At 37.6% G+C, this 18,472-nt stretch overlaps 1 protein-coding gene across 24 annotated transcripts in view; it reads right to left on the bottom strand.

Annotated features, from left to right (window-relative positions):
* KMT2C (lysine methyltransferase 2C) overlaps positions 1-18,472 on the bottom strand; it is a 194,014-nt gene that overhangs the window by 90,142 nt on the left and 85,400 nt on the right. Inside the window, exon 1 of one of the 24 annotated variants that reach the window (XM_062621450.1) lies at positions 8,093-8,119. The exons of the other annotated variants lie outside the window; for them this stretch is intronic. Within the exon in view, the coding sequence (XP_062477434.1) occupies positions 8,093-8,104 (12 nt within the window). The 5' untranslated portion in view covers positions 8,105-8,119. Of the gene's footprint in view, positions 1-8,092; positions 8,120-18,472 lie in introns of those variants that run through there. 24 annotated transcript variants of the gene reach the window in all.

Genomic DNA, 18,472 nt, shown 5'->3' on the forward strand with positions numbered 1-18,472 from the left:
ATCAGCCTTTTTTCTTTCTTGGACTCATTGCAGTCCCTGAAGTATTGTAACATGTTTTTGCACTTTTTCACCAAGGCAACAATACTTTTTAAGGCTAGAGCACAGCACCATAAAAACAGGTCAGTGGCTCACAGGAAGGCATAATAACATACAGCAACTGAGCTTGAGGACCCTCATTGTTTCATAATAAAAAAGTAATACTAACACTGGCATGTTTGATTACTAGCTCACGTGATGAGTAACATCCAAATGCGAACAGAAACCAAAGAGTTGCATACTGCCTCTGCTTAATTCTTAGGATACAGACAATATTTATTACCATAATTCTTCTCCATTTCAAAGCCTGGCATGAAATTAGGCATGCAATAGTGCTACTACAAGTCCATACATATCAAAACCAGCCCGTACGAAAATACAAACCACAAAGCTGCCTGTGTTAACAGCTATATTGATATTCTCAAACCCAAATGAAATTAACGTCTTCAGCAAAGTATTTGCCTTCACTACAACTCATGGACAAGAAAAAATATTAGTTTATGCTAAACACAACTGCAATGCAAACAGACAAAATGCTCTGGCACAGAAATTAAAGTGGGTCACTAAGGATAGGTACTGCCATGGTTCTGTGCTACTATGCTCACTTTAGTCTTCAGATCTGCATGGCATCTCACCCCTACCCATGTCTCTAACACATACTAACAATATGAAAAACATGTAGGTTGTTACTTTACCAGTCCAAATGCAGAGATGAGAGGGGAACAAGATAAGCAAACAATAACATGGAGTTCTGAAGCAGGTATGCTAGCAAATCATTACATCTAAGAACTGGCCACAAAACCAAAGCCATGCAAGAAGCTCATTTTAGGAAATGTTATATTTAGTAAACACTTACAATGCTGTAGAAAGTAAACCCTGAACTTAGATGTGAAATCATAAAAACATAGCCCAAAGCCTCCAACTTCAGGAACTGCAGCTACACATTAAACAGCACACAGTCCATTGCACTGTGTTGTACTTGACACTCCTACAGCCTGTTGAGATGGCCCAGACTGTAACTAAGTCCCAGCTCTTACCGTCCACATATTTCTCAAAGATATTACTCAGTAAGAAACAATAGAAATGGGAACTCGGGAGGAGCTGAGGTCCAAAACATGTCCCTCAAGAAAGTATTCAACAGAGACGTTGTTGGATCCTATAATTAATCCTTAATAATTATCTAATTGGGAAAGAAAATTATGAAAGGCCTGCAACCACTCAGAGAATTAACATTTACTAAAAGCTGGGAATAACAGATTAAAAAGTAATATAAATTGCATTTTTAAAAATAGCCCATCTGTTTTCCAAAGCCATCAATCAACAGTGGTACATAACAACTGTAAAATCATAATATACCTTTTCCCAAATGCTATATGACTAAATGATGAAATTATGAGAAATGAGCAAACTACAGGATTACTGCAAAGCCTGAAAAATGTTGATGTTGATTTAAGGAGCCATGTAAAGATGCTGGAAGAAAAATGGAAACCCAAATTACATGCAATTGAACCCTTCAAACCCATCTGCTAAACTGCACTGCCAATGAAAAGCATTTGGCAGCTAAGTAAAACACACGCTTTAAAAACAATGTGGTATGTATCATCTGAAACAAATAAAAAGCACAGAATATCAACATTTGCTGGATTTATAAGAGAGATAAAGCAATTTGAAGAAACAAATGCCCAAAGGGACTTTTTCTGGTAACAGCTGTTGATGAGAGGAGTTACTTTTCCAGTACTAGAAGCCAATGCTTCTCTGAAACAAGCCCACATGCTATGGCCCCAGAAGTACAAGCATGCAGTTTTACAATTAACTGACCTTCACAAAGAAAGGCTGTAAATAGCAAAAGTATATTAATTCATATTTAAAAAAAAACAAAAAGGTCTGCTAAATAAACACAGTAACTAATATTACTTTACTACTCTATTGCCAAAATATGGCATCAGGACAGTAGGAGGTAGAAGGAAGGAACAAATCATATTGCCCATGAAATGCACGTCTTCACCATACCATATGAGGACAGTAACAGACACAGAAACAGTACAGTCTTCAATTTCATTAGCATGAGCACAAAATAAGGCGTTATGTGAAGGGGGTGGAAGCTGAATTCAACTATTCCAAGGGTAGGTATAGGAAAATGGTAAGCTGTCAAAGCAAGCCAAACACTGTTTTGTTCATGGATTAAATAATCTTATAGACCTGTTCTACAGAAAAAAGAAAACACTACATAAGGTGTCAGAAAGCTACAGAAGCAGTTCATTACTTATTCATAGTACATTCAATAAAGAAAGTCACTAAAGAGAGTCAACAGACTTTTCCTACTCAAAGTCCTTCATTGGTTATGAACTGTTTTCTTCAGCAAGCTCTCAGTGCACTTGTTTACAGCAAGAAAGCTCTGATCCCATTCATACTTCTGCTACTTCTTACTACTGTAATTTCCATCCTACTTGGTCCTTTTCACCTTTTATACCCGTTTTTGTTTTTTTCATAAAGACAGAAAAGGATCTCAATTTAAAAGCAAACAGCTATACAGTCTTTCAAATTTTAGAATTCCTTTTATTCACTAATCCTGCTGAATCAAATACAATATCGTTACATATATACAGTGAAAGAAGAAGATCTAAATGAATTAACAGAAGAAGTAAGAAAACCTGAACAATCATCTCCTCTCTTTTCTAGCTGTATGGGAGTACATCCTCCATAAAACAGAGTAGCAGAAAGCACATAGAAAATTTCCAGGAAGAAAAAAACTTGTACTGCTATACTAATGTCATAACTGCACTAAAATCAACTAAGAAAAAGGTCAGTTCTGCCTGTGGCTTGGAAACTCAGCTGAACGTCACAAATACTTACAAAGGCTTTAATGGAAACAGATGGCCAAACTGTGAAATGATGACAAGAGAAACAGGTTACTGTTTACATCTTTCTAACTTTCCTACATAATTGAAAAAAAAAAAATTACAAAATATGTATTCAAACTTTACATCAACCTTTCTGCTGCTTCATGCTTCTGATGCAGCCAACCATATCCCACACAGCTTCAAAAGAAATGTGACTAGCAAGTCAAGGGAGCTAAATTCTCCCCCTCTACTCTACTCTTGTGAGATCCCCCCCTGCAGTACTGCATTCAGTTCTGAGGCCCCCCAGAGAAGGATACGAAGCTGTTGGAGTGAGTCCAGAGGCCACCCTCAGAGGGCTGGAGCACCTCTCCTATGGAGACAGGCTGAAAGAGCTGGGGCTGTTCAGCCTGGAGAAGAGAAGGCTCTGGGGAGATTTAGAGCAGCTTCCAATAGCTAAAGGGGCTGACAAGAAATCTGGAAAGGGACTTCTTTTTACAAGGGGATGTAGGGATAGGACAAAGGGTAATTACTTTAAACTGACTGAGGGGAGATTTAGATTAGACAGTAGGAAAAAACTCTTCACTACGAGGGTGGTGAGGCCCTGGCACAGGTTGCCCAGAAAAGCTGTGGCTGCCCGATCCCTGGCAGTGTTCAGGGCCAGACTGGGTAGGGCTTGAAGCAACCTGGTCTAGGGGAAGGTGTCCCTGCCCATGCCAGCGGTTTGGAACTGGATGATCTTTTAAGGTGTCTCCCAACCCAAACCATTCTATGAAGTACTCCAAAACTCAGTGCAAGTTCAAATGAAGACCAGATACCTGTGTGTTTGTGATAATGTAAGATTTTATCCAGACAGTACTTAGAACAAATGAGAGGTTGTATTTTATCATTATTTTACTGACTGTAGAATTATTTTATAGTATTACTGTCTCAGCAACAATTAACAACCTCTAGGAGTCACACATGAAAGGCTAAACTATGGACTTTGAATAAATACTTAGTTGTGAGCTGATTCATGCAGTAAGGTTTTCACAGATTATGAACTTGTTTACCTTCAGAAAGGTCAGTTGACAAAAACTGTGATAACAATAAGCAATTTTAATCTTACGATAGTGTACTCAAAAATGCACAGAAGCCATCTGTCATTAGTTAAACAATTTCATGTATTACCTGTAAGAACGTATTTCAGGCTGTTTAGCTACTGAAAACTGCCATCATAGAAACCTGTAACTAAGGAGAATTGGACCTTGACATCCTGCCATTAACAAGGCCGCAAAGAAATTTTAGTATAAACAGTGATTAATGAAATATGTTCTCTGCTAGTTCTGATAATCTACACTGATTACTCCCTCATGTAGAAGAAGCTTTATATTGCTTATAGACACTAATCAGCATTAGCTCCTCTAATGTCAAATACTGTTCTCAGTACCATAAAGTGTTTAAGAGCACAACATAGTAAGATGGCAACATAAAAAGAATTACCAGCTTTTGATTGAACTACTGATTAGAAAAAGTGCTAAATCGCATGTAATTCCAGGAGTGCTGGAAATTACCTTCTAATTTTTGGAATTTTTATTACTCATGTCACTAATGTGGAAATTACCTGAATTTGTAGCAAGCATGTCAATCAGAGAGCAGTTATATTTGTTGCTCAATTTTTAACATGTAAGACAATTGAAGAAATTAAAATTGAGACTTTTTATAACTGTAATTTAAAACTACAACATTCTTAACAGAGACAGCATGTATTAAAACTTCACCACAGTGTCCACTGCATGCTCTGAGTTCCCTGAAGTAAGCTTAGAAAACAATAAATCACAACTGTAGAAATAAAGTATCAAGTTTTGCTTCTAAGACTGTATGAAAAGATATGGACAACCAGAAGACACGCAATTTGGCCAAGCTCAGCACATGAATGTGACAGACTGTCTTCTAAGGCAGAACTCTAGACTAGATATTCCACCTGTCCATAATCTGCACAATTATATACAGGAGTTAGGAACAAAGGTAAAAAGATACAAGTGGTGACAACTAATGCCACTATCAGTGTCTCAAAACACGTCATCCAGGCAAAAAGCAGAAGTGTACAAGAGATTTCAGGCTGTACAAGTCACTCCTTTGTTTCTCCTTCCTACTAGTTGCCTCCTTTCTTTTTTCACCTTTACAAAAATTACACTAAACAAATGGTCTTGGTTTCAAGGCATCCAAGAAGTAGGACAATAAAGCATTCATTCATGTTTTTGTAATAGCTGTGATAGGTTAATAACCTGTAAGAAGGAAATTTGCTAATGAAGATAATATTTTTTATTTGAAACCTGAAGAAGGTAGAGGAAAACTCGCAAACCTTACAGTACACAAATCCTTCCTTCTGTAATCCGCACTGTTCTCAAACCCTGTCTCTTCAGAAGCTCCACAGGAGGGTCTGGGTGCCTCGAAGTTGTGTTCATCATTATATAAGCTAGTGGAATAACCAGAGGTATATGATTTCCTCCACAGACTCCGCCTTTGCTACCTTTTTTTCATACTTTCATGAGGAAAAGCACTTTTTTAATTCACCTCCTTGCCTTCTAGATTAAGGATAATGCAAATGTTTTGAGTGAGTGAGTCTAAGCTTTTCCACAGCCAACTATTCCCTTAATTCCCATCTAATACCCACTATGACAGAAAGGCACACACAATAATGTTGCTTAGTTAGCAGGTCAACAATGAGAAGGTCAATGCTTACTGTAATTTAAACTATGATTACTAGGCTTCAGCATCAGCAACTTCAGGACAAACAAGGCAAGATCAGAAATCATCAGCTTTGGTTTAAGGCTGCCTTTTGGCAGGCTTGGAAAACAATCTATAGTGCCAGTTCCATTTGACTCATGCTTGGAAGGTTCAAGAAATGTGCGTAGACAATTTTTTTTTTGTTGGCAGAGCACAGGCTGAGGTACAAATTGTGGGAGGCCTGAAAAAAAATAATTGGGGGAAACACTGCTACATGCTTGTTGTTTAATGATCTTCTCTAGTTATCTGTTACTGGTCACTGTGAAAGATACTGGGATTAAGTCAACTTTCTGCTTAATTCAGCAAATTTCTTATGTTCCTAAATCACACAGAAGGACTCTGAAGTAGCTTAAGCATTCTACAGGTTATGTTTACACTACAGATCCTCTGTAGCTACCACAAGGCTGGCATAATTACATTTGCAAAGGCATTTAACAGAAACTCTGAAAGGAGAATTTACTGCTGATACAGACACATTGTGCTACCAAACAACACTACAAGGCCAGGGATGAGAACAACTGAATTTTGTGTCTATATGAGCCAAGTGTTTAAGTTCCCATTACACTTTAATGAAGACTTAGGCATTTTATGAAATTTACTTCATCACAATTCAGCTAACCAAAGAGTGGGTGCCCATTTTCAGGCACCACTGACAATACTGGACAGATCTCCACTGCCTATAACTGGAATATAAACACAGCTCACATGTTGACACATCCACAGGAAGGTCTAAATTTAGATGAGACAGTCTTGAGCCTAGAATACGTTGACAAAAGTGCTCTATTGGTATCACAGTTAAGTCCACACCAAAGTCAGCATGCACTATCAATGAAGGGTTGTGAATGGGCACTGCTTGCAAAGATTTCCAGATGAATACTGTTCTAGTCATGTCAGGCTTCTGAATGATAAAAAGTTGGGCTAAAGGTTCATGAAACACATACCTAAATTCTCTTAAATACTTTGGGAACAGTTAATCAAAACTTCCCAGCCATTTCTGAGAAAAGTCAGTAAGAAAAACATTTTGCTCATCTTAAAAACAACCCACTCACAGGACGTACAATTTGGCAGGAACTTTAGTGTGGGGGATGCAACTTCTGCCCCTACCCTGCAGATTTATGCAGATGTGACGAAGTGTCGTGGTTTAAACCCTAGCCGGACAGCTTGTTCACTCACTCCCAGTGAGTGGTGCTGGGCTGAGAGCAATCGAGGCCCCCCCCCCCCCCCAGGGCTCTCCCCTTCCCCACTCCCGGAGGAATGGGGAGGAGGATCGAAAGAGTGCAACTCCCACGGGTTGAGACAAGAACAGTCCAGCAACCAATGTACAACACAAATCACCACCGCTACTACCAACGACAACAATGATAAGAGAAAATAACAAGGGAAGAGAATACAATACCTGGCAGAGCATGAGCCTCACAAAGTCCTTGGTCAGGGTAAACATCACTTAGCAACAACCGAAAAACATCGGTATCACCAGCACTGTTCCCAGGCTGGAAGTCAAAACACAGCGCTGCACCAGCTACCACGAAGGAGAAAAATGACTGCTACTGCTGCACCCAGGACACCAAGCTTGAGAAAACTATTTTTATTTTTCATGTAAAACACTTCCAAAAGTTTATCGGGGGGGGATCACAGAAAAACTTGCTTTCATTGATCATGACTGATCCTCTCCAATTTCTAACACTGACTGGACTATGTGTACCTTCCGCAAAGACTGCTTCAGTCTGACAAGGATTATAGAGAGGAAGTCTGTAATAAATACTCTAAGCCAAAGCACAGTAAACCACTGGAATGGAAAGCAGATGTGCCTAAGGATATTGATACTACTGTCACTTAAATCGTCTAGGGAATGAGAGTACCCAGAACACAGGCTGAGGGACAACTATGGGTCAAAGAGGCAACAGGGACTAACTATACTGTGTAAGCAAATGAGACTGGGGGGAAAAAACATGGATGGAGACGGGATGCTGAGGAAGGGCAGGGATGACACTCCAAGGGCTGATGATGATCTGCAAAAGTTCTAGTTTCACTTCTTTCATAGAGCTCCTTTATGATATTGGGCAGCGTAAATAAAGTTTTTAAGTTTTTTAGTCCTCAACCTTACTGTTAAAAGCCTGCATTCCCCTCCTTCTTCCCCCCGCCAAACACAGTCTTGACTTCTGCAAAGACTGTGCACTCAACTCCAACAGAATGAAGTAAGAAGTGCTGTATCAGCACAACTTTTTTAAGTAAGTCTGAGTATTTTTTAAACTTTCTAATTTGCCATCCAAGTTAGATATTGAGTATTTTTAAATTAAAAAAAAAAATAAAGTAAAAGAAACAAAGGAAAAAAATATCAACTTCTCTTGGGAAAAATGTAGCCTAAGATGTAGATAAAGGCTACATAAATCTGCTGTTCAGAAAAATTTATAGACAAGTCATTCACATATTTATTACAGCAGAAACATTACAGAAAAATTCATGCGGAGAAGAGTAATTCCTTCCTTTCAGCAGCATTTGAATAGTCTACATACCTACACGTTGAACAACAATGAAAAAACATAATATTGAAGAGGTTTTTACTAAGACAGCAATGTCCATCCTGTGGACTGAGCCAGGCACTAGCTATTCTGCATGTGATCACATAACTAAAGACTGCATAATCAAGGCTACACAAAAGGATATTAATTGTGTTCAAATGATATTAATTGTGCAGAGACAACCTGTCTTCTGGCCTGTCCTAACTTTGTGTGTTTGATTTTATAGTCTTAATAATGTGGGTTTTAAAGAGGATTTTGTAGATGTATTAACTCAGTTTAAAAGAAAGTTCATGTCAGCAAAAGTCACTATATATACTCAATGATACAACTAATTTACAAGGTCATAGTAGGATGGGGTGACAGGGAACTCTGGATTATGTACAGACATAAAAAAATACAAGAATTTCCTGTCCTTAATACCTTCCTCATTAGTGAGCACCTCCTTAGTATTCCTTCCCCACTGACTGCAATCAGTACCTTGTTGTTCATAATTCCTATTTCCTTGGCTGTTCCTAAATTACACTCTCCAAATGGCACAGAGTCATCGTAAACAAAATCCTACATCTTCAGTTCTCTAATTTTCGTAAATTGAGCTCAAAGCAAGCAATTAGATGGCATATTCTGAAACTACCAGCTTGAAACATTAATATAATTTCTTTACTAATAAAAGCTTCACATGTTTTATCTGGCTGGGGCTTTCAGGGTTTTTTTCAATTTGACTAAATTAGTCACACATATTTCTCCCATTCCTCCTCCCAAAACATGGCATCCCCCAATATTACATAATCTTCTTTTTTTTTTTATTTTATTCATGAGCTACCAAAATAAACAAGTAAGCCCCTTGACTTTCCATCCTATTTCATCATTGACACTCCTTTGCAAGCAGCAAGAAGTGCAACATCCTGACCTAGAATTCACAACCCTGAAGTTGCTGGTCAAACATTTATCAGGTAATTCAGCTGTTTTCTGGGGTTTGAGGAGGGGAGGATGACATCAGGGCTGTTCGGTTCATTTTGCAGCAGGCTGCCTCAGTAGCTTGTGAACAAAAAAGCTGCCAAATTTTGTAATGAATTCCACAGAACATTAAGTCTGATGCTTAGCAGAAGCCATAACTGTTAAGTAAATGATATCCTTTTGATGAATACCCTTATTTGAAAACAACATTGATTCTTCTAACCCTTTAGCAGTGTCCCAAAACAGATGTGCACAACTGCAAATTCTGTTTGCTTTCAGGTTTACGAAGTGTGATGACATTTTTACAATCATGCATGAGCCCTTTTACCCAGGAGTAAAATAAAACACAATAATTCTTCGCCATCTGTTTGTTAATTTTGCATTCATTTAACTTTGCATTTTAAACTAATAATCATTTTCTTATAATATAGTTTGCTCCATTGGTAGAAATTACAGCTGTTCAATTAAAAAAAGAATGGTTTATAACAGTATACAGTTTTCCTCTAAATACTTCCATTGCTCTTAATTATAGAGATATTCGTGCCATCAAAGGAAAAAAACTGCCAGGAAATAACGTTATGCTTTATGTGTCATAGACTCCCTTAGTAAATGTACATACTTCTGGTCCAGTACCAATTCCCACCTGGTCTCATTCAGACTAGAATTCTTTTTCAACACTACAAGGTTCTGTGGGTTTTAATGTTATTATGTGTAACAGGCTTCTTAGCCTCTTTAAGGAGTAAGGTACAATTACTTGACACTTTTTGTTTCATATATGGCATACAGTTAAACAAAGCACAGTCCTATTTCTTCATAATGCTTTTCCTAATGACAGGCCAAGGAGGTTTTGCTATATTTATTCTTATTTAGTTACAGCTAAACTAGGACTAGAGTAATTTCCTGCAAGCTTTTTCTCATGATGTTTACAGTAACACGGGGAAATTCTATTCCTTTATCAATAGCAAAACCACACTGAAATAACAATCGGAACTAGTGAAGGGGAAATAATCCGGACCAACAAAAAAGACATGGGCCTGGAGAAAAAGCAGGAGCCAGTCTGAGATTGAGACTCATGTTTTGGTCCTGCAGTATGCTCTGGACAGCACATTGGAAAATGGCTGTAAATCCACAGCGAGATTACAAATCCTAACACAGCGGCAAGTCAACTTCGCTGTGGTTCCTAGGCTTAATAATCATAACCACCTAGAAAGAAGCTCTTCAAGAACAGGCGGCCCAGCTAACTCATGTGAACAACCCAGTAGCATTCAAAAGATTGTTCAGATGGTTTAAACTATCACTGTTTTCTAAAACTAATTTTATCTGATGGCATGGAAATCTGAGCATCAGAAGATCATCTTAATTCTGTGGTAGTGTTAAGATAACAATGCTGTCACAGTACCAGGAGGAATACTTTACTAAAAAACACCCATAAGGCAAGAGATGGTTTACTACAAAATGGATTTATTTCAATTAAAGGAATTTAGCTGAAGGCTGAAAAACACTGAACTGTTGTGTAAGACTTAACAGTGCACTTTCCTACTGAAACAAACTTCCAGAAGTATCAAACACAACAGGTTCACATAAGATTAAGAATGGAAGTACAACCATATGTTACTGTGATGCTCAGCTTCCAGTCTTACCAGAATCTTGAGTATTCTGACCTTTTAGTTTCTCAGATGAGTGAACATTGCTGCCAGGTCTGACCTTTACTGGGGGATTTATCCATCACAATATTTTACATCTGACAGAAAGTAAACATTCTGGAGATGCCCAAAGCATAGTGCGATGTGATGGATGTGTAATGCTAACAGTCTTCCCAATAATTCACCATCTATTTCAAGTTACTGTCATTGAAAAAAAAAAAACACCTCACCTGGTATGACATTTGGAAAACCTGAAGCTCTTACCTATTCAACATCTCAAATACATTTACATTTTGGAAAATGAGCATTTTACTCAAAAAGCCCGAAGAATGATGATAGCAACTGAACTGTCTTCTTGGATTATTTCTCTAAAAGTTTCTAGTTGCTTTCAAAGGTTTATGATTCGTCAACACATCTCCCTGGAAATACCCTACAAACAGTTACTAATACTGCTATAACAACCTGCAGTGATTGAAAAGAAAAAAAAAAAAAAAAACAACCAGTATTTGCTTGGATATTTGTCAGCAGTTTATTTAGATCCAGATTCAAGATTTACTCTGCAGAATCTGCTACTCTTCCCAGTTCTCTGCAAGGCAATTTCACACAGAAGCACACTGGAAGAAAACTCTTTAAAACTAAGGAAATATTACTTTATGAATTAAAACTCAGGAGTGAGAAGGCTAGATGTGGAAAAACCTGCAGCTTCATAAAAAATCTGACTAGCTTACAGATTGAATACATGAATTCTAATGGTATCTGAAGTGAGACCATATCACTGCAATATATTTACAGTGTATCAAGTTGTTTTATCAATGTGAGATGCTCCAGGAAGTATTTATTTATTTATTTCCTAACAGTTACTTTCCCTTCCCACTGTACTGAAGAGAAACATGGCTTCCTTGAATGAATACAGCAGTAACACTGAAGAAAAAACACACCAACAAAAAACCTTCCAGGCAGTGCTGATTTGGGAACATGCTACTTCATCAGTTCTTCAATTAGTATTGTTTAAAAGGGTTCTGTTTATTAATATTAATCATGACTGTGATTCATAGAGCACCCACAAGTTCATTAGTGGCAGCAGACTCTCTGCTGTCAACCACCCAGGTCAGTCCTGTAGAATGGGGACAACAATTATACAAATGAAAATAAACAATACTAATTTTCCCACATAAAGAGATGACTATCAGTAGTAGCAAAGATCGCTAGAAAAAATGGCTTTCATGTAAGTTATGTCTGCATTTATCTCTGAGCGTTACGCACTCATACATGATAGGCCATTGGTCCACATTTGTGAAGATTCATAAGATGTCTCTCTTGCACGTGGATTTGTTCCATGTTTTTAAAAAACACTCAAGGACACCTGCATTAATGGCACTGATTCATACTGATGCCTGCAATATTTATGCTCAATCTGCAACTCTGGGACAGAACTTACATTAATGGAAGTCAGTAACAAAATCTTTAGGGAGTTCAAAACTATGTTTTGCTAATGGTTTGATTTTGCAAGCTGCTGAGTACACCAATCTCTCAGCAGCAGTTTTCAGGCAACTGCCTGAAAACAAACTGATGCTGACACACTGATATGAGAACTCTTTGAGTTCTAAATTCAAATATGTCTGTACGATCATTTTGAGGATGGGTGAAAACCCCAAATGAAAATCCATAATATAATTTACATTAGCAGGAAAAGCATTACTGGGACTCTTCTGATTGGAATAATCAAAACCATTTTATGACTCTGAATTTCATAAAAGAGTCTGAACTTTAAAGTTCTCATTCAAAAAAGCATGTGACCCACATCCCTAAAAAGTTTAAAAGACATGCTTAAATAAAATAACTGTTTAAAAGGGAAACTGCTACAAAACCAAATTAATGTCAACTGTCTAACACTTCCCAAGCAACACTACAGCTCAGCAAATATACCTACAACTTGTCCCATTGAACTATTTGTTCCTTTTATTCAAGTGTTATCTTTTAATGAGCACGCTTCTGAAGGCAAGGAAGATGCCTTTTTATTTCTGTACTACTCAAAGCATAATGAGGACCCGTCCTTGACTAAAACTAACCAGTATTAACTACAAAAGACTGACTAGTCTTTTTTCATAGATGTAATAATGGGATAATAATTTAAATAAATTTTTAAGTATTTTCATAGATTTTTAAAAGAACATTTCATTATTTCCTTGTTCCACATTTAAAATTTGGGGGCATTGTACTGCCATTTTCTTTCTCTTGTAGACCTTGAAGGATTACACTAAGGCTGCTGAGCATAGAAAGAAAGGAAAAAGACAGAGCCCAAGCATCTGTATTCTCATTTTCTACAACAAAGCACCAAAATGGGTCAGTCCCACCAGCAAACTGAAACCCTAGCTGAGAAAGAAGGTACAATCTTGATTTAAAAGACAGTGCTGTTTTTCTTTCATGGGCTTTCTTTGCTCTTCAGAGATCAGGTTCTCCCTGGTTTTAACACACATGCCCCCAAAATAACTTGGTATAGACAGATTATAAAATCTTGAGATGAAATGCCCAGCAACAGCATGCCACCTCAGTGTGAGCTAGTATGTCACTGCCTTAATGCTTAGAGTAACATTTAAGACAGACACCCGGGGGGGAAAGGAGAAAGAAGAATATAGAGAATTTCTTTGGGTGTAGAAAAAAAGTGTTTTCTACTCAAGTCATGCAAAAAGGAAGAAAAGGTCTTTGTGAAACACACTTCACCAGTTTGGAACGCACACTGAACAATTTCACTTCAGAGCTTTGAGTACATTATTTCACTGAATGTTACTGAATAAAGGAAACCTGCACTGGAAATTCCTTCAGGAATATAGGCCCTTTCATGTTCCTCAGCTAGGCTTTTCGGCTTTCATTGCTTGGGCTATTGCTGCTTCTCTTTCTGTGCCCCTAGTCCATTTTGTCTGCTTCCTACACCTCACAGACTGCCCTTAGCATCTGCAATGCCTATCGTCTATTCAGCATCAAAACCCTCTCAGAAATGTCTCTGTAGCAACAATCTCTCTCCCTTGATTCTAGTACCCTACTATTCAACATCTGGAGTTCAAGAAAGGCGCATTTTTCAAAGTGATCCTCTTGAAAAAACCCACAGACCGAAAACTCTAAGGCTTACTCTGCTTTCTAACTTCAGTGCCAAGGGAGCGCTCTGAGGGTGAGCTCCCACAGAGCAGCCTCCTGGCACCATAGGAGGAAACCAGCTGCAGCAGAAGAGAAAAAGGGATAGGTGAGGCTGAAAAACCAAATGTTTCCCTTTACAGGCAACCACACGAAGACTCTTAAAGAAAGATGTGCTGCCTAAGTAACGTAAGTCTCTTCCTCCTCATTTGCTGCTGTGTTCCAGAAATCCAGTTATTATGGGAAAGATCATTTATGTAGATTTGCTGGCCAGAAATGACATTGTGCTGCTGTTCAGGTCTGCAAAATTGCAAGGTAACCAGGCAGTGAAGTCTGAAAAACTGTATTCAGAAAACAGAAAAACCTGACCATTCATAAGAAGTCCTCTCTCACTCTGAACAAAGTTAATTACTTAAACCTAAAATGTATGTATTAGAATACACTGTTTCACTGCAACAGCTGGCAGGGGTTAAGCTCTAGCACTTTTTTCTTAGGGACCAAAGAAGCAACAAGCCACAGTTTCCCTCTAATCAGTGAGTTATAATGTGTACTGACAATACTACTTGTTATGCAAACACATAGGATTGGGGTCTTTTTCATACACTTGCAAACAAACAGGTAGGGATACAAACAGCTGTTATTTCACAGAAGGCTCAGGACAAAGCTAATCAAAAGAAAAATAGCAAAAAAAAAAAAAGTAGTTTAAAAATGTAATCTTTTCTTCTGCTTCATCTGAGAAAATAAATGCTCCTCCAAAATGTGGTCCATAAATTAAAGCCTGCCTTCCTCTTGTAAACAGAATCAACTCATTGAAGATGATATAAAAATTAACTACAGCTAAACTGGTTTCCCACAATCCTGTGCTCCTTTTTCTAATCAATAGGTCAGAATCATGATGATAACATGCTATGAAACCAGAAACTACTATTTAGACTGAAAAGCCACTTTAAAGTACTTGTTAAGACTCGAATTCCCAAAACAAGTACCCAGAAAAAGCTCCAAATCAAATACCAACATTTTTGGTGCACTGATACTCTACTGTATCTTAGCAGATAAACAGGACAGTGTGGTTTATGTCTCTCAAGAAAGAAACATCTTCTGTTTCTTGAGATGTTAATTTTCAGAAAGTGCTAAATTGGGGATGTGTTATATAGCCTTGAAGTAAGTATTTTTTCGCATTTCTAATAAGACTTTTCCACTCATAAAAATTCCAAAGACCTTAACACACTGAAGCATAGTATTAGCTTTTCTGGAAAGTTAACAGTAAATATATTAAATAATAGCAGAACAAATGAAAAATTATGTATTTCTTTAAAATTAAATTTTGGATAGGCCCAAAGTTAGACAGCTTAATAATTATCAGGCTATTTTTGAAACAAGTCTTTAATTAAATAGTTTCAGCTTAATACCTCATCTTTTATCCCCTTATTTTTTTCACTGGCTGGCTGACTTGAAAAGTTACTTATTGATGATAGCATATCTCACATCAGATAAGACAAATCTGAAATACTAATCCATCCAACAAGAAAAAGCACAGATCAGCTATTCATTCAACAAGCCTCAATTAGGCTATCACAATCAACATGTATAAACATTCTCTCCTTCACTAATATACACAGACTTACTCAAGTATCAAAGTATTCGTAAGAGAGGAACAATTACATCAGGAACATTAGGAAAATAGATGAAGTTTTCTTTCTCAACAAGTGGAAAATTCAAAATTAACATCTGTTTCAGACCTCTTTCATCAAAAGTGTTTCATCTGTACATTAGCCACATTTCTTCCACATACCATTGCCTCTCATGATCAGGCTATTCAGGCAGGCCACGCTCTACTTCACAGCAACCCTTTCAAACTTTTAAAGACATCACTGAAGATCCACACACAAGTGTGGAGTCTTATTATACTCCAAGGTATCCATACTTTATGTGCCAAAATAATTACAAAAAAACATATGAGAAGTGTGAAGTTCTTAACTCACGTTTACTCAGTTTTAACTATTATTTCATTTTCTTAAGTACCGGGAGGGATATTGAAAAATATATTTTATATTGTACTAGAAAATGTGGTCTATGAGACAACTGGGGAAACTGAAAACTCTCTTTTGAAAGCAGAGTCCTAAACTCCATAGTTTTAAAGGTGGTGTGTTTTGATAGGGAACAAAATTCTTTACCTATAAGAACCACAATTTTGGGTTTCTGTGTTCTGCATTTCGCTGCAGGTTAAAAAACAGAATGCACAAAATACCACTGGATAACTTGAAACCAAAAAATCACTAAAATTTTCCAAAAGTGGCTATGGAATTAAAAATAACTACTGGGCAAAAAAGCTATGTTTTTGCATAAGGCATATTAAATTACGCTTTATTTGCTTTGGCTCCTAGACCCAGATTATAGGTGAGAAGAAAACAGGAAAGGGTGAATTTTTCAATAACTCTAGTAATTTTAAATGTCAGCCTATTCCTTCTATCTGCCTGTTCTCATGTCTTTCCTGTGTCTGGTTCCTCTATTTTGATGTATATTTTTCAAACAACTCTTAAGGGACAACGATGTAAAGAAACAACAGTATGTCATGGTGAAGCTTATTTTGGTTCAAATGAAAGCATACTTTAATCACTGGTCATGTGACAATATTAATGAGAATTAAGTTGTAGATCTTAAAAAGCAGGCAAATAGCTGTTCTTAAACTGCTGGACCTGCAAAAAACTGAATGCACATACAGATGCCATGGCAGCTTCTGAACCTGAACAAAGGTTTACCAAAGCTGTACTGACATCACTTACGGTGTAAAAAGGCATTCCAGCAGAATTAACACATAGTAAAGCAAAACCAGCTATGATGATTTTAAGATGGCATAGCTGCTTTGCAGAACTCAGAAAATACAGTTATGAAATAACTGACAGCGTTTCTGATGTCATCATCACGCTGTAAGAACAGTCTGATTTAAATTCTCCAAGCCACAGATGACCTGGCTTTAGGTGACCAAAATTCAAACCATTCTGGAATAGAGTAAATAACAGAAGATAATTTACAGTGTTAAACGCTACCAAAGCTGTATGCTTAGTCAGTATGTCTTTCCTTGAAAACTTGTCATCATCAGCAGGGAAACGGCTATAAAGATCTCAAGAGTAACTGTAAAATAGCAAGAGTGAAGTTCATGGAAATCTGAAACACCTCATGTCCCCCCGCCCCACTGCTGAACTGTTACAGTATTTCTGAAACATTCTAGGTACTGAATGAAACTACTAAACTGACCAAAAGCATATGAAGTGCCTTTTAAATGAGACATGCATCGCTATTCCTGTCTTTCTCTAGCACTCTCTGCCAGAGTTCTCCAAGACAGAGCAACCCATATAAAAGGTAGAGCTGTTATTTTGGAAGAATACTTCCTGCAGTACTTCCTTCCTCAGCTGCAAGACAAAAGCAACCAGAGCAAAAAAACCTCGGTAAGATAAAATCAAAGCCACTCCTAAGGAGCAGCCAGGTAGTCGCTCCCAAGCTGCAGCAATGGAGTTGAAGAGAAGCCAAGTGCCTTATGCATGCAAAAGTACCATAAAAAACCTCAACAGTTGAGAGAGCAACTTCTGAATACCAGAGCTGTTCATTTAGTATCATGTTATGCTTCTCCTTGAAAAACGGGCAAATGCAGGGGACTCTACCCAGCAACGGTATGAATTATGATAGATGATATTCTTTATGCATTTTTCCCTGGCTTTAAGAATTACTAGCTCTTCCAATAACGAAAAGGGAAGAGGCTTTTAGAGAACCTAGGAACTGCAAATCCTGCATTCTCTCTCTCTTATACATATATATAAAAAGACACTGCTACATGCTCCATTCAGCTCTGTTGAGGCATATGAAGCCAACACCATCCCTATCTTGAGGATTCTGTCATCCAAACACAGCTCTTATGTCGACAAACATTAAAACTAGCTGAAAAATTGCTACAGCTAAATGGGCACAATTCTCCACAGAGTATGAAGTTCATAGTGCATTAAGATGTTGATGGTTATCTTTATATAAAAGGAACAACAGAAGGAAATACCCGTTTAGCAAAACCAGCTTTCAGTTTAAAGCAGCACAAGTAAACTTACATAAACCACTAAAAACATAGAGAAGTCTCCACAAGGTAAGAAATGTACTAAGGTTGAGGAGTGAAAATACATTCAAAATATGGACAAACACTTTTAAAAACCCATAATCATTTTAAATGTTCCCCGACTTTTCCATCGGTTTAATTTTTAGGATGGTAAGCATCATGCTAGAATTGAGTCTTGAGCAAAGAAATAAAAACAGTAGGTGGAAAGGGCTTTAAGAAACAGTTTGTGTGAGATACTTAATATGCAAGCCTTGTAACATTGCCCCAACTTGGAAACATCTACAAACAGCACAATCTCCTGCCTCTGGTGACAGCATTCACAGGAATGCTGCCTTAAGAAAAAATTTGTCAGAGACTGCGTTACCATGTGAAAAGGGTTTACAGGAGAGAGGAGTGTCAAAACAGCAGATTGGTCTGAGCCTGGAACAAGGCAAGATAGTATTGATTAGCTGGCCTCTGTGCAAAGCAACAACTCCTACAGTTCTC

The sequence above is a fragment of the Pezoporus occidentalis genome, unplaced genomic scaffold (assembly GCF_034315485.1).
Source record: "Pezoporus occidentalis ecotype Australia unplaced genomic scaffold, CSIRO_AGI_Poc_V1 ctg23, whole genome shotgun sequence".
In the NCBI taxonomy this organism is placed as follows: Eukaryota; Metazoa; Chordata; class Aves; order Psittaciformes; family Psittacidae; genus Pezoporus; species Pezoporus occidentalis.